At 47.0% G+C, this 25,000-nt stretch overlaps 2 protein-coding genes across 6 annotated transcripts in view; one reads left to right on the top strand and one right to left on the bottom strand.

Annotated features, from left to right (window-relative positions):
* Positions 1-11,541, top strand: part of LOC117771050 (voltage-dependent calcium channel gamma-4 subunit-like) — a 13,893-nt gene extending 2,352 nt beyond the window's left edge. Inside the window, exons 1-6 of one of the 3 annotated variants that reach the window (XM_034601049.1) lie at positions 2,015-2,099; positions 2,378-2,717; positions 6,637-6,888; positions 9,001-9,084; positions 9,969-10,109; positions 10,287-11,541. In XM_034601049.1, the coding sequence (XP_034456940.1) occupies positions 2,687-2,717; positions 6,637-6,888; positions 9,001-9,084; positions 9,969-10,109; positions 10,287-11,125 (1,347 nt within the window). In that variant the 5' untranslated portion in view covers positions 2,015-2,099; positions 2,378-2,686 and the 3' untranslated portion in view covers positions 11,126-11,541. Of the gene's footprint in view, positions 1-2,014; positions 2,100-2,297; positions 2,718-6,636; positions 6,889-9,000; positions 9,085-9,968; positions 10,110-10,286 lie in introns of those variants that run through there. The other 2 variants (XM_034601050.1, XM_034601048.1) reach the window with 2 other exon arrangements.
* Positions 11,542-19,252: 7,711 nt separating this feature from the next.
* Positions 19,253-25,000, bottom strand: part of LOC117771060 (voltage-dependent calcium channel gamma-6 subunit-like) — a 7,433-nt gene continuing 1,685 nt past the window's right edge. For all 3 annotated transcript variants that reach the window (XM_034601071.1, XM_034601073.1, XM_034601070.1), the window contains 6 exons: positions 23,548-24,170; positions 22,495-22,605; positions 22,268-22,376; positions 20,452-20,526; positions 19,724-19,861; positions 19,253-19,631 (listed from right to left, as the gene is read on the bottom strand). In XM_034601071.1, the coding sequence (XP_034456962.1) occupies positions 19,411-19,631; positions 19,724-19,861; positions 20,452-20,526; positions 22,268-22,376; positions 22,495-22,605; positions 23,548-23,718 (825 nt within the window). In that variant the 5' untranslated portion in view covers positions 23,719-24,170 and the 3' untranslated portion in view covers positions 19,253-19,410. The remainder of the gene's footprint in view (positions 19,632-19,723; positions 19,862-20,451; positions 20,527-22,267; positions 22,377-22,494; positions 22,606-23,547; positions 24,171-25,000) is intronic.

Genomic DNA, 25,000 nt, shown 5'->3' with positions numbered 1-25,000 from the left:
ATATCTGTAAGATTCTAGAAGACGTGAAACTACAAGAACGAGTGGACGTCTTTGTTGCATGAATGTATTTTTAACTTTCACCAACTAGTAAATCAGGTTGTGGAGCAGCAACGTTTAATAATAATAATCGATCACATCCCTCCAGAGTCGTCTCAGCTGTAACCCTCTGATTTTATATCTGAGAGGAACTAAACGTTTCCAGAATGAGATTTAAAGTCCATCATGTCCCTGAACGGTCTCGTTTGATGGAGAGAAACCGATTCTTGATTCTCGTGCATGTTTTTTGGTTGAAACTGTTGAGATTCTTCCTGCAGCAGCTCCAGTGTTAATATTTCATCAAAGGGGAGACGGCTGCACTGGAAGAGCAGGATCCAGATGTCACACCTTTCTCTCTGCTCGTCTCCCGGCAGCAGCAGCAGCATCGCAGGCTGCAGGTCGTCATGTTCTCTGCTGTCATTGTCATGTAGTGTTGTGTGTCTGTGTGTGTGTGTGTGTGTGTGTGTGTGTGTGTGTGTGTCACTCTGTGTAATCACTGTGCTTCTATCAGCTCTGATCTGCTAAATTACCTTCATTATCATTTGGTTTCTTTCAGAAAGGGCCTGTCTGTCCTCCGGTTGCTTCTTTCTCCACGTTTTCATGTAAATGATGTTTCCACAGATCGAACCTGTGACTGGTACGAATCAATCTGAGGCTCATCTGTGCTCAGTGATACGTAAGAAGACCTCTTCTGTCTGGGGGGGGGGGCAGTGTAGCTATATTCAATAAAGAATTTACCGTCCACGTGTTGTAACGTGTTCAAAGATCCTCATTTACAACGCAGCCACTTTGTCTCTTTCTTCACAGACACGTGATCACAACCTGTTGGTTCCTTCACAGGAAAACGTGTTTTCAAAGATGAACATCAAATATTAGCATTTAGTGATCGAAGGCTTTGGTTCGACTTTCAGCACAAAAACCTCCTGGTAACGGTTAATTACATTTTCATGTTTCTATATTTATCTCATTACTGCTTATTTTACTCTTGAGTTCGTTCTGATCTCTTCTTCTCCTCCTGTTTTCCCATGTTCTGCTTTTCTTCATCTTTTAAGCTACCGGACGCTAAATGTCCTCAAGGATCCATAAAGTATTTTTCTGTCAATCGATGTAAAAGTGTTGTTACGGCTAAAGAAAACTAATGTCGAGCGTCTGCTGGTTATTCAAAGTGTTCACTACACTTGTCTCCGTGCAGAGTTTCAGCTGCTGGAGGAACTCGTGTTGTTCGAACTGATAAACGTCGTATTTCACGGATCTCTTCCATGTTTTTTGTCAGCGGAACATAAACAACTGTCACTCTCAGGGATGTGAAGTGTGATGCTGTGTCTCTTGCGGTGGGAAGCGTCTCCACGTCCTGTGCCTGTGATGGGAAACAGCTCGGCCCCCTGCTGAGCTGCTGCTGATGCCTCTCCTGTGGATTTTGGATGTCCTGCAAAAAAAAAATAAGAAAAAGAAACCGTCAAACCCTGTGTCGGAGCTGACGGGGGTTTTCTCCTCAGCTCGTTGAAATGCGGCCGCAGCAGCACAGCTGTTCTGCTGCTGGAATGCCTTTGAGCAAGGCATCAAATTCCCACTTGGGTCTTTCAGCCTTTTAGTTGAGTGACGGTGCTCAATGCTTGTGATCGTCGCACCAACAGGAAGAAAGTTGGATGAACCGTGCGACCGCGGCTGATGAGTCACTGTCGTCTCCGTGTGAACGTTCAAACCTCGTGTTCGTGCAAACGTGTGGATCCTGAACATGTGTGTGTTGGATTCGTCATGTATGACATCCAGGATGGAAGTCACACACATGTTATATTAAATCTCAGTAGAATCCTCTCAGCTGTTACATCCACACACACACAAACACACACACACACACACACACACTCTAACACATACACACAAACACATACACACTCGCGAGCTCCACCATAGACTTTGGAATTCTCTGTTGCCATGGCAATGAGATGGAGCACGCTCTCTCGCATCGCCTGTATTTTCTATTGCTTTATCTCTCTCCCTCCTTCACTGTGGAGGCAAAGCAGCTCCTGTTGTTTCACTCGTTTTCCTGCCGACAGCATCAGGTTATAAACGTGTGTTTGTTTGGTTTTTCCAGTGACGTTTCATCTTCATCTTCATCTTCATGTGGAAAACATGTTTGCATGAGAAGCTTCTGCAGGAGCGTCCCCTGTTTTCAAGACTCCTGTCACGTCTCTCTCCTCCTCTCACTCTTTCCCTTTCTGTACTCATCTTCTCCTTGTCCTTTGCTACTTTCCCTCTTTCTCTCTTTCTCTCTTTCTCTCTTTCTGTCTTTACTCTCACTCTCCCCCCCAACCCTCCGCCTCTGTCTTTCTTCTCTCAGTAGCCACTGCCATGACCATTCAATGAGAGGAGAGGACGCCAAGTGAAGTATCCCCTGCTCGCTGGAAAGGAGGGAAGCGGTGCTCAAGGTAAAGACACCAGAGGGAAGAGCAGAAGAAGAGGAGGAGGAGGAGGAGGAGGAGGAAGAAAGAAAGAAGAGATAAGAAGAGAGGGAGCGGCAGCGGAGCGAGGGAAGGGTAAGGGGTGAGAAAGCGAGGGATAAACGGTGGATGGAGGCAGCTCAGACCGGGGCTACGGAGCGCTCTTCACCGACGAAGAAGAAGATCAGCAGCAGCAGGGGGGAGAGGAGATGGAGGCGAAAGGCAGAAACATGCCGCCAGGTAACACACACACACACAGACTCACACACACACACAGACACACACACACAGGTCGATGTGGTCTCACAAACACAAACAACCAGGTGCACATGTGGATTTGTGTCACACGTACTGTATATCCAGATACATGCACATTAGATCGAAAGCATTCAAACACACAAACAAGCACGGACATGAAGGAAACCACCCTTATGTGCACACACACACACACACACACGCACACACACACACACACACACACACACACACACACACACACACACACACACACTGGAGTGCAGATGTGCACAGAGGGAAATGTGTTGTGGCATTTGTGTAACCGAGCTAAATGTTTGCTCTGTGTGGATCGGAGGTGACTGAAGTGTTGACACATGACGACTCCAGAGAATTCAGGGAACAAGCTGCAACAAAAAAATAAAATTATCACAACGTTGAAGTGATGAACGTCACTTCATCTTTATTACGTTTTCTTTACGTGCACTTGTGGCAACAGATTTTAATATTTTCTTACAAATGCAGAAAGCAGCCGCGGTTGATTGAGATGATTCTTTATTGGTGTCGTCCAATCAGGATGTGGAGACGTGGGGTTGTGTCACCTCTTGTCTGCTGAAGGGAAATTGTCGTATAAAATAACAACGAATTATCTGAATCAGCTCGGACTCTGCAACCTGAATCTTTCCACTTGTGCAGTTTACTACAAGTAGACGTGTGTAAACCTCCTGTTTCACTTCAAGAGTTTGGGAAAGATTCATTACATCCATCAATAGTGTAACACAAAAAACTAACGATTTCAAGATTTGTAGATTTATGCTGCAAACGTACGACTGCAGCTCGAAACCACCTGGACAAATCGTTTTATTTTGAAAGAACATGACACATTTGAAGAATAGATGAGTAGAATATTGTACATTTTGTATCGATGATGTATTTGATTGATTGTCAGACACATTTATGATTATTGGTGTTAAACTATTCAAACAACATGGACTTGACTAATAACAGATTTGAAATCTAACATTGTTGTTAGTAAAGTTCTGACGGCACATGTAGACAAACAGAAAATCAAAGTCCAGTGATAATAACTAAAACTTTGTGATGCAACTAAATGAAACATTTAAGAATTCACATGTCAATTAATCAATCATCAGTTTAGTTTAGCAGCTCGTTAAGAGGCTTCAGATACCGTACTAATATACACAAATATATATATATTGTTATGGAAGATTTTTACTGCTATTTCATATTCATGCTCTCACGCAAGCAGCAGATCTCTGAAATCGTATGAAATCAATCAGAACTGTGATGCTGGACAGGAACAAAGATTTGAGAGAAAGTGAGAAAGATCAGTTTAAATGAGAATCAGATAAACGTCATAAATAAAAACACACACAAACATTTCATGCACGTCGTGTATTTTAAAAAACGTTCCAGAAAAAGAACGAATGATTTGAGTGAAGCTGTTTCCTGAGCAGCATCCCAGTGATGGTGCAGCCTCCCAGTGATGGTGCAGCATCCCAGTGATGGTGCAGCCTCCCAGTGATGGTGCAGCATCCCAGTGATGGTGCAGCCTCCCAGTGATGGTGCAGCCTCCCAGTGATGGTGCAGCCTCCCTGTGATGGTGCAGCCTCCCTGTGATGGTGCAGCCTCCCAGTGATGGTGCAGCCTCCCAGTGATGGTGCAGCCTCCCTGTGAGCCTCCCTGTGATGGTGCAGCCTCCCAGTGATGGTGCAGCCTCCCTGTGATGGTGCAGCCTCCCTGTGATGGTGCAGCCTCCCTGTGATGGTGCAGCCTCCCTGTGATGGTGCAGCCTCCCTGTGATGGTGCAGCCTCCCAGTGATGGTGCAGCCTCCCTGTGATGGTGCAGCCTCCCTGTGATGGTGCAGCCTCCCTGTGAGCCTCCCTGTGATGGTGCAGCCTCCCAGTGATGGTGCAGCCTCCCTGTGATGGTGCAGCCTCCCAGTGATGGTGCAGCCTCCCTGTGATGGTGCAGCCTCCCAGTGATGGTGCAGCCTCCCAGTGATGGTGCAGCCTCCCTGTGATGGTGCAGCCTCCCTGTGATGGTGCAGCCTCTCTGTGATGGTGCAGCCTCCCAGTGATGGTGCAGCCTCCCTGTGATGGTGCAGCCTCCCTGTGATGGTGCAGCCTCCCTGTGAGCCTCCCTGTGATGGTGCAGCCTCCCTGTGATGGTGCAGCCTCCCAGTGATGGTGCAGCCTCCCTGTGATGGTGCAGCCTCCCAGTGATGGTGCAGCCTCCCTGTGATGGTGCAGCCTCCCAGTGATGGTGCAGCCTCCCAGTGATGGTGCAGCCTCCCTGTGATGGTGCAGCCTCCCAGTGATGGTGCAGCCTCTCTGTGATGGTGCAGCCTCTCTGTGATGGTGCAGCCTCCCAGTGATGGTGCAGCCTCTCTGTGATGGTGCAGCCTCCCTGTGATGGTGCAGCCTCTCTGTGATGGTGCAGCCTCCCAGTGATGGTGCAGCCTCTCTGTGATGGTGCAGCCTCCCAGTGATGGTGCAGCCTCTCTGTGATGGTGCAGCCTCCCTGTGATGGTGCAGCCTCCCAGTGATGGTGCAGCCTCCCTGGGAATTACCTTGTGCATATTCCAGCAGACGGGTCACTGCGAGGGTCAGAGGACCAGTGGTCGCTGTTATTTTGGGATTTGCGTTGCCATGGAAACACCCTGCAGGCCTATTGAATTAGCACTTTTCAAAGCCTGTGACGTTCCCCCGCTGATCGATTGATTGCATTAAGATAAGATAAGATATGTACAGTGTGAACTACAGTGAAATGTTAACCTCCTCAACGTTATTATTAAAAAGGTTGAAATCTTAGTATTTAAATGGTTATATATAAACATGTAGACCCCCCCCCCCCCTCTCCTCACATGTTTTATTTCCTGAAGCACGACAGACGTGTGGTATCTCAGTTTACCTCTTCATCCTTCTCCCTGTTCACCTCCGTCTCCTTCCTCCTCTTTTTTCTTTCCCTCCTCTCCGTCGCTCATCCTCCACTTTGCCCTCGTCTCCTCCGCCCACCTGTTTTTATTCCCGTCTTCAGAAACCCTCCGTCCCTCCGTCCTGCTGCTCTGACGTTTCCCCTCTCGTGTCGTCTGCATTTCATTTTTACAGTTATTTCCTTCAGCTGCCTTTTATTCATCTCATCATTTCCGTCCATATCTGTAAAATTCTGTTGATTACGCATCTTAAAATCTCTCTGAATCGAAACGTCTTTATATCCACTGTGAAAATATAGAATAGGACATTTTCAAACTTTATTTTAGTTGTAACATTTAGGAGGAAACACTGACAGACTTTACACAGGAAGATGTTTTTCCTCCCATGTCTCCCAGCGGTCCGTCCTCCACCCTCCGCAGTTTGTTGTTTTATATTTCGGTTGATGCAGCGGGGGTCGGCATTTTGTTCCTCTGCCGGCTGCCAACATCTCTTTACTGCTGCAGGCTGTGTACGTTGTGTTTTTTTATGATTAAAAACCGCTCCAGTGTGCTCACCCAGAATATAATGGAAAGATTCAGACCCCCGAGCAGCTCCAACACTGCAGGGGCCCGGGGGGGGGGACACTACTTCTATTGATGCATAAATAATTGACAGTTCAGTGCTTAAATCAAGCAAAACAATATGATGCTTAAGTGGTTACGTACATTTTTTAACTTCTCATTATTAGGAGTTTTAAAGAGTCAGGGGCGGAGCTAGACTATCAGATACTGAGGGGGTGGAGCTTTCTCAAGGGGGCCACTCTTCTGGGATCATTCTGGGACTCTGTTATTCCTTCATATCTGTCGTACGTGACAAACTGTGTAATCTCCGAGTAGAGGAGGATCAGGATGGTGGTCGTAGGTGGTCGATCCGGATCCTCAGACCTTCACGATAAACGACTTCAGGGCATTTTCTGTTTTCCTGTCAGATCTTAGCTTCCTCCCACGCCCAGCGATGGTGTGGTGTGAGCGGGGGATCCAGGTGCTGCTGACCACCATGGGGGCGTTCGCCGCCTTTGCCTTGATGACGGTGGCCATCGGTACGGACTACTGGCTGTACGCCCGCGCCTTCATCTGCAACAGCACGGCCAACTCGTCCCAGGAGGACTCCAACAACAAGGACAAGAAGGACCCCGGGGCCCTCACCCACTCAGGCCTCTGGAGGATCTGCTGCCTGGAAGGTACCGGGGGGGGGGGGGCAAACGTGTGAAGCTGTGGGAACCCTGGGGGTCGAATGTGTGTTTCTATCATGTTGTCATTGGGGGGGTCTTGTTGAGGTCAGCGTGCTCGTCAATGTAAACACACGATATCACAGGATTGACGAGTTGCAGTCGTTTGCCGTGACACAACTCGATGCTACGTGTGCGTCCTCGTAACCATGACGATCACCACAGGAAACCACCTGATTTCACCGGTGCCTCGACCCCGTCCTCTATAATCACAGCCTGGTTCATGTTGATTATTGTTTTAAGGTCAGTTATTAACCACTGACTCCTCGTCATGGTTGGATTAGTGTCAGTGTCTCTTTCTAAACCCGATCTCGTTACTAAAAACTTAAAAATGTAATGAAGCTGTCGTCTATAGGATGATATTTGTTTTTGTTGAGATTTATTTTGCAGATTATCTTATTTTTCTCAGTTTTACGTTCTACATGTTATTTAAACTTAATTAAAGGTAATTATGGTTTACCAGTGTAAGTGCACCCCCCCTGTTCCCACCGTAGATTGAGTCAATGCCGTAGGAAACACATACTTATTGTATTCTGCTTCTTAAATTAGATCTGGATCGATATGACGCGGTGCAGCTCACACGCACGTAACGTGATCTGCTGTAAGATGCGAGGCACCACAGAGGTCAGGTGACGCGTGTTGTGGACGCACAGAGATTCACTGTCACGTGACCAATGACATCATGGCAGCGTGGACAAGTAGAGGATTATTTGGCTTTTGAATCATTAAAAAAAGTCTTTAAAATAAGACGTGAGATTGATTTTGACGTTCGAGGATTTAAGATTTAATTTCCTTTTATTTTCTGATGGATGCGAAGGTCACACATGGTGAGTTCATGGACCGTAGGAAAGTTCAAATCAGATGATTTGTCCAGTTTTTACAACTTTTAAACGAACGACGAAAGTAAGTTAACTAGTACTTTCTAGTTCCCTGAGTTATAAACCTCTTTGCTGACAGAATAAAGCATTTCAGTGATATTACGCAGCTATAGGTCAGTAAACGTGTGGAACTGTTCCTCCTGCTGTTTGACTGCACGAAGCTGTGTGAGGAGATTAGAGCAGGTGGAGGCAGGAACCTGGAGTCGACGCTCTGCTGCCCGTCCAAACAGCTGATGTCCCCGAGAGCAGCTTAAAACTCACCGTCCGGACATTTCTCAGCTACAAACAAATCTAATCCACGGTCGCTATCTGTAGCACCAGCTCTTCCCATAATGCATCTGTAAAAACACGGTAATGAGATGTTAAGAGAAGCTCGTGGTGCTGCACGGTTCAGATAGTTGAGTATTTCACGATGTTGTGGTTCAAAGCTTTTCCTCGTTTTTTCTTCCATTTCCACGCTCCGACAAACACTAACGTACATAAACGCTGGTGCTCTCACATACTACCGTCAACGTGGAGCTCATCATGGAGCCCCAGAGCTCAGATGTGAGTGGTGACTCATCCACTGACTGATACACCAGTTCTCCTGTGCTGCTGCCGCTGCCAGACGAACAGGTTCAGTGAAATAAGACCCAGAGAGATGGAGTTAACAATCTGACACCAGGTCTGCAGGCTGCACATCGTGAAAGATGTGACCTGTGGCATTTGTCGTCAGTAAACTACCTGCTTAAATTTTAGGCATTTATCGTAAATAATAGAACAGATCAATTTAAATAAATCAAATCTGACATTTGTGGGATCCAAAGATTAATCAATCACCTGTACGACAGGTTTTAAAGATGTTTGCATTTGGAAAGATCGACTTTATTTAACAGCTACGGCAGCAGACTGTGGTTCCACATGTTCTGCCAGGGGGCGATATCCCCTGTCAGGTCAGGTATTGTTTATTTTTGTCTACTCCAGAGACTCAGGTCTGTCATCGCTCATCTTCTTCACCTCCTCTTCATCTTTCCCTCAATTATTCCCGGCATCTGTCATGTTCCCCCTGCTCAGTCGTGCTGAACACAACTGTACGAGTCTATTGTTCCCTCCGTTCCTGCCGCTCCGTCTTCCTCCTCTCGTCCTCGTGATCGCTACCTTTCCTCGCCACCATCTTCCTCACTCTCTCTCCTCCTCTTCCTCTCAGGCTTGAAGCGAGGCGTATGTTCCCAGATCAATCATTTCCCAGAGGACGCAGACTACGACCAGGATTCTGCAGAGTATTTGCTGCGTGAGTGACTGACACACACACACACACATTTAGAAGTGAACAACAAATGCACACAGGCCCGTATAGAAACATTAGATCAGTGTGTACTGGAACACACACAAACACACACACACACACACAGACACACACACAGTCTCCATCACGCAGATAGAGAAAGGACAGAAGGGGATGGTGGGCGGACATCAATGCACGGATGTCAGGTTCCTGGAGGTGTGTGTTTGTGTGTGTGCACAGTGCTGATGTGTGTGTGTGTGTGTGTGTGTGTGTGTGTGTGCCCAGGTGCATGAGGCTTGGAGTCTGGGGGTGTGCAGAAAGCTTTTTTTTTTCCAGATGGATTGAAAGAACAACCTTCACTAATGGATTATTTTCAGCTCAGGACTGAGGTTTCACATCTTGCCTCCATTGTGACGACAGATTCTGTTCGTGCAGCCGTGAACCTGCTGGTTTACAGAGTGTATGATCTGTGTATTATATAAAAATCTATTTCTGTCAACCAGGACGTGATGTGATCTTCAAATATTGTGTGTGTGTGTGTGTGTGTGTGTGATTTTTTGGGCCAGAAATGAGGAATCTTATCTCCTTGGATTCGACAAAGCCACAAAATACATTATGTTTAAAAATCCCATGTGAAACCATATATATTTAGTTGACTGCTGTACCGGAGCCAAGTTGTAGTGTCGGCTACAGCAAGTCTCGGTAACACCTTTCCTCCCGAGTGTCACGAGCCCTCAGATGGTGTTGAATCTAAGAAACAACTCCATTTGTGCTATATCAGAATCATTTTTCACTCATCAGACACAACGAAAAGTCCAGTAAAAGTTCCGGTAGCGTGACATCGCAGGTGAAAGGCTGACGTGTGTGTGTGTGTGTGGCGTCCTCTGCAGGTGTGGTGCGAGCCTCCAGCATCTTCCCCATCCTCAGCGCCATACTGCTCCTGCTGGGCGGAGTGTGTGTTGCTTCCAGCAGCTTCTACAAGAGCAAGCGGAACATCATACTGGGCGGAGGAATCCTCTTCGTGGCTGCAGGTACGACACCGACGTTACTCCTTCAGCTTAGAGGTCGGAGAAAACGTTTAGGAGGAGATGTGGGTGTGGATATTTGGTCTTTGTCACATGTGGATGTTTTGAGTTTGATATCCACGTGTTCAGTTCCTGTGTCGCTGCAGGTCAACGTGCACTCAGTCGTCTTGTGTCTTTCCTCAGGCCTCAGCAACATAATCGGAGTGATCGTGTACATCTCGGCGGCGCTGAGCGACATTTCCCCGAAGAAGGACGAGGATAAGAAGTGGCACTACTCGTACGGCTGGTCCTTCTACTTCGGCGGCCTGTCCTTCATCCTGGCCGAGATGGTGGGTGTCCTCGCCGTCAACATCTACATCGAGAAGAACAAGGAGCTGCGCTGCCGCTCTCGCACCGACCTCTTCAAGAGCACCACGCACGCCATGCTGCGGCTGCCCAGCTACCGCTTCCGGCGGCGCTCTCGCTCCAGCTCGCGCTCCACCGACCCGCCCCACTCGCAGGAGACCTCGCCCATCGGTGCTTCCAAAACCTTCAGCCTGCCGCCCTCCGCCCCGCCCTTCTCTGTGGCCACTCTGCCCAACCCACACCACGCCGGCAGCGGCGGAAGTGGAGGCGGGGGCGACATCTCCATGTACACCCTCACAAGGGACTCCAAGCTGGGCAGCCTGGGAGGCGGCGCCCCACCTCTCTACGGCACTGTGGACCGGGCCACGCTCTACCAGCTCCACAACTACTTTCCAAAAGATTCCGGCGGCAGCGGCGGAGGTGGAGGAGCGGTGATAAGCGGCGGCACGCTCCCATCTCACTCCAAATCCAACTTGGCGGCAGCGGCGGCCGTCGCCCAGAACGCGGCGCCGCTGAACACGTCCACCTCGGCCCCCACACCGGCCCAGCCCGCCCAGATCTCTACCGCCACCATGGAGAGGGACAGGGGCAACGTGGGAACCCTGGACCGGCTGACCGCCAAGAGAGACAGGGACAGCAACTCGGACACACTGAACAGGAAGACAACGCCGGTCTGAAGCTCAGAGGAGCGAGAGAGGGAGGGAGGGAGAGAGAGAGAGAGGGAGCGTCACAAGAAGAAATGAATCCACACGGACGTTAGAGAGTTCCTGAGCTGAAAGAGAGGAAGAGGTCGAACATGTGCAGGCGACACGTAACCTTTCTGTCCTCGAGCCGGAGTTGGAGCTGCCAGAATTATCCCCCATGATCATAAACAGTCATAAAACACTTTACTAGTTTAGTTCATGACGTCTGCCTTAAATTGGTCATGACCTTTATTTTGAAAGTTTGCTAGTTAAATGTGCAGCGGTGATGCGATTGGAGGCTTCAGGGATTTATTTCTTTGTCTTTTTTAATATTTAATTTCACATGTTAACCAGAATTAACTGGGAGGTGCCCAGTGGGACCAGTCTCCCTGTGCAGCAGCAGTAAGGGGTTAAGTGCCTTGCTGAAGGGGCAGGGCAGTCAGTCAGTTTCTACATCACACATCTACATTCAGTTTGAAACCAGTTAAACCAGTACAGCCCCATGACTCTTCAACACGAGTCCAGATGGTTTAAGCCTCTTTTCTCTGTTACAGAAGATCATTTAAAACCATCTTTAGTTTTTATCTTCAGGCAGTGGAGATGTTCAGCTGCCTAAAATGTATTTAATATTTATTTCAGGGTGTTTTTCATGACTGTTTATGTTGATGTTTAAATACCGAAGGCTCCGAGGCAGCGTGCACATGTTGAGTGTTCCTGCAAAGGGCTGCAACCAGGAAACGGGGGGGGGGGGCAGTTCAGTTTACACTCAGGGGGTCAGAGGTTAGATTTAAAAAGTTAAAGTTATGAAACATCAACCGTTTATCAAGCCAAGCACATCACACAAAATAAAGCACATTAAATATAAATTATAGTAAAGAGGAATTTGAGATTGATTCATTTTTGAGATGTGGGATATTTCAAAGGAGGAGAAAACAAATCTGCAGCAGCTGCACTGAAAAAACGTTTTGGACTGAAGCTTCTTGTTCTATAGATCTGATCATTGGACAATAATATGTGGAACTCTTGTGAATCAGCTGCGTTTGAAAAGGGATTTAACCCGACAACCCGTCGGAGGAGGAGGAGGAGGAGGAGGAGGGAACGAGAGAAGAGCACAACCCCCTCCGCTCGTCTGTTTAAACTACAAACTGTTTCACACACTAGAATAATAAATGTATTATTGAGTATAATATCGATTCCACTGACTTCACCAGAAGCACATAATGTCTGTAAATGATAATCTTTGACTTGTCTTTTCATCCTGAGTGATGATTCTCATCTCTAGGTTACACGGGAGTGAACCTCCTCGAGTATTAATATCATGTTGCTGGTGTTTCTATGATCGTTATGGTTATTGCAGGGTATTTATACATTTTGAAATCTTTGGGTTTTTTTTCCTTTTTGTAGGTTTCTCCGTGTTCTTTCCCGGGACGTTGAGTTGGTTTCAGTGGCGTCACGTGGGGAAGCATGTGCACAACACTGAGAGGGGGATTCTGTGTAAATTCATCCTCCTCATCCTCAGTTGCATGCTTTTATTTTTCAGCAACGGCCCTGACAGCCTCCACACACACACACACACACACACAGACACACACACACACACACACACACACACACACACACACACACACTGAAACCAGTCACTCTCTGGTTACTTGGCGACTTTCTAACAGTCGGGATGTTTCGAGCTAAACATGATGGAGGTTGATTGTATTTAATTTCCAGGTATTAAACCGTACAAATATATTTCACCGTGTACATTTTTCATATTTTTATTCCCTCTTTGTTCACTAATCTTCTTCGGTTGTTAATTCTTTCTGTATCTTCTCTAATTTTACGTATATCGTTGCTTTTTAATTTGAATTTTTCAACTCGTTAATATGTCAACATGTTAATATGTCACTATATAATATTCCACGACCATTTTCTCTTTTTTACTTTCTAAACATTACCAACGTAGCCTAATGATCTGTGTTTTTTAATGTTCTGACTAGTGTATAAATGTACGCGATAGAATTTATAATAATCTATTTATTTTCGTGGTGGTATGTATAGATATTCTTAATGTTATATTGTTTCCGGGCGCCGACACCTTTGGGCTCTTCGAGGCTTTCAGACGTCAGTGGCCCAGGAGCTGAGGAAGTGAGCTCAGTGTGAACTGTGTCCAACCACAAGTACCACGAGAGACATTCCAACACAGACACGTGTCCCAAACTTGTCTTTTTACTTTTTGCAAAGTGTTTTGTTAGAACAATGGTTAAATGTAAAACGTTCTGGTCGTCAGGTTCAGTTCCTGTTCTGACGTTAAAACCATTTTGAAACCAGTCACCAGCTCCTTTTCCCAAAACTTTGGCTACTGACACAAACTGGTCGTTTTCTCCAAATGGAAAACTGGTTTATTTCCTCTGAGCAGACAGACAAGGACAAAATGGGACGCGATGCAATAATCCTCACTGGAAAAGACACACAATATAAGGTACATATACATACATATATAAATATATATATATATACTCAATAAAGTTCTATATGAAAATTGATTGTGTCGAGTATTATTGAGTCAGAACCCACCTCCACAGGAGCTTCTTCTTGTTGGACTTCCTGTTTTGTTTTGGTCACTTCCTGTCGTTTCACTTCCCGCTGCCACGTCACCTGACTCACCTGTCACCTGATTAGTCCAGTCCCTGTGCTTCCCCCCAGGAAACCCCACACATACCATGCGTTGCAGAACCAGTGGACACGGTCTCCTGAGTGTCTCCTGCACGTCTTCCTCCTGTTGGATCTGTTCATTGGTTCCAACTGCTCCGCCTGCTTTTTGGACTTTCTCCTGCATCATCTCCACGTGAGCTACCTTCTCCATGCTCTTTCACTAAACCACCATTTTGGTTCCATCTGCATTTGGGTCCAATTCCCCTGAGTTTTCTTTTTACACGAGACAATAAAGCTGCTTGGGGACATGAACTAAACTCCAGAGAATCTCCCGACATTGTCAAGAGACATTCTGTGGAGTTTCTCCTCTCAGCCCCCGAGTAGAAAGATTGGAGATTTCTCCTGACCTAATCTAATTCCCACCTTAGATTCGAGACAGTTTTTCAGAAACGTATGGATTTTAATAACATTCGCTCTCTTGATTCAAACGTCCAGGTGGTTTTGCTGTGAGCGTCGATGGACGTGGATCAAATAATGTGATGCTGCTGTGAAGTGCAGCTGGTGTGTGTTGCATTTGTTGTTGCTATGGACTTAGATACTCAACTGTTCTTGGGGGCCTCTCGGCTCGGGGCCCCACTCCATGGCCCACTTTGCCTACCCAGGTGTGAAGGAACTGTAGGAGAGCAGCAGGTATTATTTTTGGAGGAGACATCCTGCAGGGAAGGAAGGATGGATAGATAAAGAGATTTCACCAACCTGATCTAAAAGTGGAAACCTCACAGACCGTGACAGGCAGTAATCACACGATGTGTTCCCCTGATAGCGCTGAGACGTGTCCTCTGGAGAACAACACAGGGAGGGACCGTCGGGGGGGGATGTGACAGTTTTTAATCCTGCTGACAATAGATCTGTTCACACTGGAGACGAGTTCGGTTGATGCAGCGAGGAAAGTGATTTCGTGTCGAAGTTTTAATTAGTCGGCCTCTGGGCCCCAGAATCCCCCCGATGTGCCGTCTGGGTGCAGCAGGGACAGAAGAGACGTCTCCGTGTTTCTAAGTCCCGACTGAATCCTGCCATCAGTTGTTATGGAAACTATTCTGGTGGAGCACGCCGAGCTCTGCGCCACGTTGGATTTCTGATGATCCCCGTCCCTGACACAGAGTAGATCGGTGGACATGTCGGAGTTAAACAGCTGCGTCTCAATTGAGGCGTGACTCGTCTGTCCCATTCCGAAGGCTCCTTCGAATGCATCCTTCCTTCCTTGAGAAACAAGACTCCAACGGGGGGATCCTTTGCAGCTGAGCCCATCCCAGGATTAACTGTGCCTCAGTGATTTCAGGCATTACAAATTCTATGGCTTGGAAACAGCAACGAGGGGCGGGACGAGCTCTTGAGACCAGACCTTCTCATTCCGGGTCGGCCCAGGTGGACCCCACCCTCTGCAGGATGCAGCCCCTGAAGTCAGACACAGTGTTCTCTGACGGTGAAAAGCTCGATGCTCTGGATGCTCTCCTCAGTCACGTCCTCCCTCCCGTGGCTCACCGGGCTCTCCTGAGTTCCTCTGTGGCAGCACAGCTGACTTACACTCGCTCTCCTGAATGATAAAGGCCTCATGTCAGCTTTGATGAGTCAACAGGAGTCAAGACATCCTCCATTTTATATTTCCTCTCTTCATTCAGCCTGAAGCTCGCTGTCCGGCTGTCTCTGCCTCCTTAGCCGGCGAGGAGCCGTTATCAGCGGCTGCAGGCGAGCTGACGGACGCCCGGGCGCCGCTGGGAAAGTCTGTCAGTCAAGATTACTCTCTCATTTCCTCTCGTTCCTCAAATCCTGCCTCGCTCCCTCAGAGAGATCCTGAGATATATGAAACCTGGACTTTCTGAGCACCGCTGTCTGGTGAAGAATATGAAACACACACCGTACAACACACAAGGGACGTACTCTTGTGCCACACACACACTCACACACACACACACACACAGACACACTCACACACACACATATATATGTATATTATATCATGTAGGAGCAATTACTTCCTTTTTTTAGCTCATAGCTCATTTAGCTTTATATTTACGATGCCTGTCCGGACACGTGTGACATCCAGGAGCTCTTGATTTAGTGTGTCTGATACTGTAGACATGTTTAAATGTGTGTGTGTGTGTGTGTGTGTGTGTGTGTGTGTGTGTGTGCGTGTGCGTGTGTGTAACGTCCACCTCTCCTACACACCTCCCTTCTGGGTTCAAGCCAGTAAATCTGCAAATATTTTGAAGCTTGATATCGGTTTTCGTCGAGTTCACTCTTGGTTTGTGAATAACTCCCGTTGGTCCAGCGTCAGATCACTGAAGCTGCAGCATGTGAGTTATGATGAAACCTCAAACCCCCGTTTCAGACCCAGTGGTGCAGAGGGTCACATTCGGCTGATGGTCGGGGGGGGGGGGGGTCTGTCTCTCAGCACCTCCATGTATGAGGTGTGGAAGCAACACGAGACGGTTTACAGGGCTCAGGGAGATCTTCTGTCCCGACATTCGAACCATCTGGGCTCCCGCTCCTCAGGAAACACATTCTCTGGATTGTGACCAACATAAGAATTAGTTTTTCTCTTTATTCCAAAGCCGTCGCCGTGAAAGATCATTTGATTTTACAGGAGAACATTAAGTCAATAAGATCCATGCCCCTGCAGGGAAATCTGATATGTGTAAGGTCCATACCAGCCTGATGATGGACACGGGGACAAACTGCACTGACATGAAATCTGATCTTGGTTGAAATGTTGTGTTGTAGAAAACGAACCTGATCCGTGTGAGGGACACTGGATATTTTCCGCTGCTTGCTCTGAAAATACTTTATTCCATCAGTTATTAAATTACATAACAAGACTCCAGGTTAGTCACATGACTTTTATTCTATGTCAGTGTACATGTTTTGTATTATCGATTTCTTTCACATGTTTTGTGTTAAAGTAGTTTTGTGTGCATCTTGTTGAATTCGTTGTGTTTTCCCTCCTTGTTTTGTTTTCTGTTCCCGGGTTTCGTTCAATCGTGTTTCTCTACGGTTTCTTTGTTCGGTGGAACGTGACACGGCTCTGGATGATTAACTGACAGACCACAGGGAGGCCGCTTGCTTGTTTTCTACTTAAAAAGCCAACGGTGTGTGATTATCTGCAGAGCTCCGACTCCTCACACCGGAGGAGCTGCTGACTGCAGACAAAAAGTTTTAACAGCTCAGGGTCTGTGTTCATTTCCCTTTTATCACTTTTAATTTGAGGGAGATAACGTGATTCTCTGCGGTGCAGTAAAGTGGACTGGGCGACTCTGGGGACACGTGACGTCAGCTGTGTAAAACAGATTCTGTGTGTGTTTGTCTCTCAGGTTTGTGTTTCTCCTGCGACAGCGTCAGTCCTATTGGCCACGCTCTATATTTAACCGGGAGGTCGCAGCCAAACGAGCGTGGGAGACGCTCCAGAGAGACGTGAGCCTGGAAGGAGGTCAACGTGCGCTGCGAGCGGGAGAACAGGAGCTGAAGCAGCGGGGACATCAGCGGAGGGAGACGGGTTCGAGACCACCAGTGAAACAAACACTGCGTTTCAATCTGTCCACAATAATGAGGACGTTTCACAAAACAAACTTGTTCCTCCGTGTTCGAGCATCTCGTCCTGACGCAAACGCATTTACGACTTTATCGCCACCTGCTGGCTCGGCATGCTCGTTTGACCGTGTGCCGTCTCTCTGCACAACACAACACAAGTTATTTCCTATAGTTTACAGCAGCATCTCCAGCATCTGCTCCTGTTATTGATTATCAGCTATAATCAAACCCGTCGCCTCATAAACCACGTGCACTCTGTCTAATAACCTCTTAACCAGCAGCAACACAACGTCCCGCTGGAAGAGTCACTTCATCACTTTATCAAAGACGACCTCTGGTAACAACTGGTCATTAGACAACACCGTGAGTCCAACTATCATCTGTGAACGCTTTAAAATCCAAACATTACTGCAGAAGTGTGACTTCATCTTAATTATACAGGAGCTCAGAGAGGACGAGTCACTTTCTTCAGGAGGTGCAAAGTGGAACCGTTTCTCCTGAGGAGGCTGAGAACGTGGGGCGAGTGCAGAACGAGAGAGAGAGAGACACAAGCCTGAGGGAGGAGCACGTTGAGTATTCATGTCGTGTTTAATAATAAAATGAAGTCATTCAGACTCAATCGATTCAGTTCAGGAAAGTCACGGAGACGTGTCGCCACCCCACAAAAAGCACTTTTCTTCAGGTATAAATCATCGGAGGAAAACAGTGGAGGTGAAAATCTAACTTTCCGCTGATTTAACACTGAAGCTTCTACTTTAATATAAATCTTCACAGGGAGGTGGACTCGTATCTTCTGGATTCTCCTCACGACGCTGCACAGTGTGTGTCTGACGATGAGCAGACACAGAGAATAAATACAAAACCCTGAAATAAATGAAAATCGATGGAGCGATGACAAAAATAATCCTGAATATTCTTTTCTTGATGTGAACAACAAAAACATCCACCGGTGACTTTAACTAGTTTCTCATATTGGAGCGAAATTAACTGTTCATTCAGTTTGTGTTCGTGTCGAAGGTCGTTTGATACGAGAGCAAACAGGATGTAGTTTTTGGTATATATTTATTGTTTGCCTTCAATTTTTACATTTATAACTATTATTATATTTGTTACACGCACATGTGGAGCAGACACAACAAATGTCTAATTTAAAAATATACATATAAAAGTTAAACTACAACTTTTTTGCATTCAGAGAATAAAGGTTCATTAGAGGATGATTTCAATCACCTGCATACATATTTAATGATTACATGAAATAAGGGTTGATTATAGATTTTAACTTGAAGCAACACTATGCAGCTTGATGAGAGTGAGTCTGATGTGTGAGTGTGAACAAGTTTCCTCCTTCTCTCCCTGAACGTCTGTTCTCTGTGACTCTGCTGAGTGGGTTCCATCTCCTGTGAGAAGAACTGACTGCGAGTCAGCTTCAACTGTCACAACCAGCTCCAGGTGAAGAGTGAAGCTGAACTGAGATCAGTTAAAAACACTCAGAAGTTATTAAAAACCAGAGTTTATCTCCAATATTCAGCAGGAAACTGTTAAAACATGAAGAATTGATGCTGTTGCTCACTGAAAAGTGACTGAAAGTTACTTAGTGTTGCTTCTTAAAGTTTCTTCAGGTGACGTTTGACACTGAGCTCATATCAAAGAGCTGTTAGGACTTTGTGGATTTTATTGAACGAGCAGTAAATGACCTCCAAACCCTGAAGGACGATTAGTAAGACAATTCAGGACCGTTTCCCAAACATGTCCCAGCACAGAGATTACACCAGCTGATAAAACTGAAGCTAACTTGCTGAATACGTGACATTCAACGAGACGTCGAATTGACTTTTACCAGTAAAGTTTACAGATGATCACCTTCATAGCAACAAAACACAGGATGTCCTTCGTTAAATAATAATTTAGTTGTGCGAAAGCGAGCAGAAGGTTTCTTAAGTTTATTAAAAATGCTACTCGTGACTCCTTCACATATTCAGACGAGGTAATCTCCGTTTGCTGAGACGTCTTTGGGAAACCTAAAGTGCAACACCACCTCCGGGCCACTAGCTGCTGCTGTCCTTCTGAGGGAGGCACCTCTGCCAGGGGCTGTAGGGCAGCGCCAGCAGCAGGAAGAGGACCCCGCCCACGATGAGGACGCCGCCCGCGCAGCCGATGCACGACACCGACCAGGAGAGCTCGTGGTGGAGAGGAACCGTGTGGTCGCTGGCCAGGAGAGCGAGGACCGACTGGTGGAAGACCATGAGGGAGAGGAGCACCAGGGCGCCTGGCCACACAGAGGTCAGAGGTCAGAGGTCAGAGGTCAACAGGGCTCGTCCATGTTTACAATGAGACTTGAGTGTTGTCGTCTTCTCTCACCTGACAGGATGAAGCAGACGGACGCCGGCTTCAAGAAGAAGAGGATATCTTTACTCAGGGCCATGATGATGCAGACGGCGCCCATCACCATGAGGAACAGGCTGAACATAACCAACATGGCCGCCGCCACGTTCAGATCTGCACAGGTGAGAACAACAAGTCAGAGGGATCGGATTCATGTGCTATGAAAATAGTTTGTTTTGTATTATTAGCACATGCAGGTTGCCCAGAAAATGGCAGTGAACTTCCTCTATAACCTTAAACACCTTTTAATCAGATGATTTCACATACTCGTGTTTATTAAATCATGACACGTACGTCTGTAGCGTGTCCGTGTTGTGTTGTCATGTACGTGTGTCTGTTCTGTGATCTTAACACATCATGGAGCTGCCAGTGGAACGAGAGGTTACACGGCAGCTCAGAGACACTTGAATGCAGCGTAGGCGGAATAGATTTCAAACAGTCGGAGCAGACAATGGCGAATGTGAGAGCGAGCGTGGCGAGGAGGTGAAGGGAGACGGGACAGAAAAAGACTGCGGGATGGATTTCAGGGAGAGAGATGGGTGAGAGGAGCAGAGGTGGGAGAGATGACAGACATGGGAGGCTGAGGAGTAAAGAGAGAGCGGCAGAGGAGGAAGATGAAGGGGCAAAGGAACGAGGGAGTGGGTGGACGAGGTGGGACGGCGGCCGAGAGAGGCCGGCGAGAGACGGAGAGGTGAGTGACTCACTCTTCTGCGTCGTCTTCTGGAACATCACAGCGTTTTCTCCGGTGGTGAAAAACTTGAAGTAGGTGCAGTTGGATTCTGCGAGAGGAGAAAGATGGAAGAGAGAGAGAGAGAATCTGTCTCGGCTGCAACTCAATGAAGGTCCCATTTAAATTCAAGGAGCCGAGTCCCCCCCCCACCCCCCGGCCCCTGTTACACTTTACTTTCAATTATTCTCCATCAAACATAATCAGGCGTGAACGTCAATGGCGAGCTCAAGGTGAGAAACCCGGCGGCTCCCGCACAATTAGCATGCTGCCGTCTTGAGGATGTGTTACAGTAATTAGAGTCTGGTCGTGGAATAGATTGTGACACCACACACACACACACACACACACACACACACGCACACACACACATCACTCTTCATTAGTGTGATCAGAAGCACGTCCTCCGAGTGTTCCCGGCCCACAACAACAGGCGCCACTTAGATCTCCATCGATTGAATCCAGGCAGTGGAAGTGTCAGACGGTAATTGGACGTTTTCCTCTCGTTGACCAACGAACATGTGTTCAGCTGAATCCTCGAGGAAAACACAGCAGGTCCAAGAACAACACGTCACATTCAGCCTGGGGGAGAATTTACGTCTTACTTAATAAAGTCCGACGGATGTAAATCAGGTTCGTTTTTAACTTCCTGGACGGGAGCTGCACTTTGTGAAGGTCTGGGCGCTAATTGATATTTAAAACTTTTACGTTTTGATTGTTTTTATTGCCCATTAGTGTGGAACATTTTTTGCAATTTGTCCAACAGTTACCAAAAATCTGCTGTGAGCTAATATTGCAAATTGTACTTTCTTAGTTGTTTATCTGTCTAATAACATAATTACACAAAAACTATTCAACCCATCAAATTGAATCTTGGTGGAAGGTGGGGGGGGGGGGGCAGGCTCTTCCTTGGGGGATGGGCCAAGGAAGAGCTCCCTCCCCCCCCCCCCCGCTCTCGACATCCCAGACTGTTGTTTCTCTGTTGTCTCTGTTTCTGTTGTGCGTCCCAGGGCGACACACCGACCCACTGACCCTGTGGAACTCTCCCACTTGTTTAGCTGAAAGTCAAACACACATCCTGTCTGAACCAGACGACAAACACACACACACACACACACACACACACACACACACACACACACACTGGACGTCTCTCTCCTGCTTCCTATGTGAGTCACTCTCCCGAAGAGGGAGTTGATACAGGTGAGTCACAGAAAGGAGAACAGATACCGAACATGGCTTTGAAAATATTTTCACCGAACGTCCAAAGCGAAAACATCTAAATGTAATTTTCAACCCACTGACTGTTATTATATCCATTAGCAGTTCAGGCCCCTTTAGGAAACCTGCAGGGAGACTCTCAGTACAGCCGCTGACAACTGGAATATGATTTAAAGTACAGAAGGAAATTAAGTTTCTTATCTTAAACAGTTTTATATTTATTATATTTAGACACATCAAAATAAACGTGCTGCAAGAGGACAAATGCAATGATGCATCTTTCCACTTGTGGAGTCTCTCTTCACTCAGACTGTGACTCAGCAGTTAGTCGACAGGACCGTTCATCCACTCGCACTCTGAGTCCAGCTCTGTTTGTCTGGACACTAGGTCGGGGGGGGGGGGGGGGGGGGGGGGCACTCATTCACGCCGACTCCCTCCCTCCACCTGAGCTGCACCGATGAGCTCGAGCGTCCAGTCAGCCGTCAATCATCAGCTCCCTCCCTCCCTCCCTCCCTCCCTCACACGCTCATTCATCATCACAGTGAGACCAACCAGTCACTCGGTCTCTCTACCTCCGTGCAGCTCAGCAGGGCCGCAGCTCTCCCTCTCTGGGTCGATGTCGGCCACCCACAGCGTCTTGGTGCAGCCCTTCCACAGGCCGTAGTGAGCCGTCAGACACGTCTGCGATCAGAGAGGGTTCAACAACACGACATCAGCAGTGAGGCTCCGTCCATCAGGAGGTTTAATCTCTACGTACAGTGTGTGAGTGTGAGTGAACGTAAAAAACCCTGAGCTTCACCTGATTGTTGTAAAAACTCTTCGGGGCCGACAGCTCCACCCAGAACTCTGTCCCCACGCCGAGCACCGTGAGGACGATGCCCACGATGGCCACGAAGAACGCCAACTTGATCTGGTGACGGAAACACAACCCAAGACTGTGTCAGTATCAAACGGAGACTAAACACATGTATATTTAAATATGTGGTTTCTATCAGCCACCATCAGAATGCATCCCCCAGTAAATCCACCTGCAGACCGAACATCTGGGTTTTAAAATCAGCATTCACATCCCGTTTCTGTTTCTGTTTGTGACGTCTAACATGATTCACCAAAAACACAGAGAGGCCAACTCCTCTTCTGCCAGAGGACTACGAGTCACATGGAGGTTATAACGATCATTCTGACTGTTTTACTGTTGTTCTGGAGGTTTTAATGGTTCTCCTGGTTCTTCAGGAGGTTCTATAAGTCCTCTGGAGGTCGTCGTGGTCATTGCAAGGTTTCTACTGTTGTTCTGGAGGTTTTAATGGTTCTCCTGGTTCTTCAGGAGGTTCTATAAGTCCTCTGGAGGTCGTCGTGGTCATTGCAAGGTTTCTACTGTTGCTCTGGAGGTTTTAATGGTTCTCCTGGTTCTTCAGGAGGTTCTATAAGTCCTCTGGAGGTCGTCGTGGTCATTGCAAGGTTTCTACTGTTGCTCTGGAGGTTTTAATGGTTCTCCTGGTTCTTCAGGAGGTTCTATAAGTCCTCTGGAGGTCGTCGTGGTCATTGCAATGTGTCTACTGTTGTTCTGGAGGTTTTAACTAGTCGAGAGGTTGTTTGGTTGGTTCAGCTGATGATTTAATTTGTCATATCTGTCAGATGAACCTGTGCATTTATTTAATATGGCAGCATACGATCAATAATATAGACAAAACAACGCAGAGTCTCTTATTTCTTCCAGGTATGGACCCTCTACCTTTCTGGTCATGTTCTGTTCCCTGTATAACTTCATGTTACACACAAATATGTATCTTCTATCTACTTCCATGGTGTTTCCTGTTTGATTGACTGGCTCCATCAGAAGGACAGAACTCACCTTTCCTTCCTGGGCCTCGCTCAGGCTGTGTCCCGCTGACGTTGTCCTGCGGCGCTTGTTCCCCCCGAACGTGCTGCGTCCGCTCATCAGACTGGCCATCCCCCCCGCGCCCTGGGCCGCTCCTCCTTGTGCAACGCCCTCCATGTCCGTCACAAAAAAGGTTGACCACATATAAAAAGTACACAACTGAGAGCGAGCTGTGCCGTCCAGCTGCAGACAAAATGAAACTCAGAGGTTGTGTGTTCTCAGTTTGCGCCCAGAGAGAAAACGACAAAGAGCAGCATCAGAAAGAGGAGGAGACAAAGAGGTAGAAAAACAGACTGAATTAAATCCAACAGTTTAATTAACCCCCAAAAAAAGTGCAATGGAAAAAAATAAAAGACGAAATTCAAACCTAAAAAACTCTCCTGAGTAACAAATCGTCTTTAACAGGAAAAGACGGGAATCAACTTCCTCTTGAGAGAAAGCTCGAGAAAAAATGGCGGCTTGGACGACAGCTGCAGAGCTGATAAATAAATCATTGTGAAAAAAGAAACCCAGACGGCAGAGTTAGAGCAGATGTGTAGAAAAGTGTTTCCAGTGAGAGAGGAAGAGGTCGGGGGGGTGAAAAGACGGGATCCTCCCTAGAGGTGAGAGAGGAAAGAGAAAGTTCAATTATTAGTGACGTGTGTTTCTGATGCTTTTATGACAACAAGGTTCTTGTCTCGCACAGTTTTCAAATAAAACGAGACAATAAGTAATAACTTTTGTGTGAAGAAGAGGACGTGATGTTGGTCAGTGGAGATTTATAAAACATCTGTGAACATTATCGAAGACGTTAAAGTATCAAGTTCCCCGTTGAAAGATGAGCATAAAACACAGAGTTAATCACTTTGCAGTGGAAGACTCACAAAGCTTCGAGGCTACAGAAGAAACAAAAGGTGCGTTTCATCTGGATCAGGACTTTAAATCACATTTACACCTGGTTGTTGCCTCTTGTCTTGATGAGGAAACACCTGTTGATCCTGCAGTTTGAAGGTCTGACGTACAAAACATCATATTCAATAAAGTTTGTCCCAGTAAACAAAATAGACTTGAGTCACATATGAGCACAATCGTCACTTTTCCACTTTTAGCCTCGTTGAACGTTGCTTTAAACACAAGTATTTGCAATGTGCATGTGATGTGATGCATGTAGATGACAGGCAGAGAATAGCTGCTTCAACAGTAAGTTTAGATTCTCAGTAACTGTGAGAACAAACTTATCATCCGGGAGGACGGACTTTAACCAACGTGTGCACGTCACAGATAATCGTTTCTCTCTCCTCCACTTTTCTTTATTCGAGCGGTGATGCAACACACAAACACTTAACACAGTAGAATCACAATCACTCATCTATTTTCAGATGTTGTGTGACATAGTGAAATCACAACCTGCCGTCTATTCCGAGACGCCTCGGCACCTCGGCGGCAT

This window comes from Hippoglossus hippoglossus, chromosome 11 (assembly GCF_009819705.1).
Source record: "Hippoglossus hippoglossus isolate fHipHip1 chromosome 11, fHipHip1.pri, whole genome shotgun sequence".
Classification (NCBI taxonomy): domain Eukaryota; kingdom Metazoa; phylum Chordata; class Actinopteri; order Pleuronectiformes; family Pleuronectidae; genus Hippoglossus; species Hippoglossus hippoglossus.
Note: the sequence above shows the minus strand (reverse complement) of the source record. Positions and strands in the feature narration are given on the sequence as shown.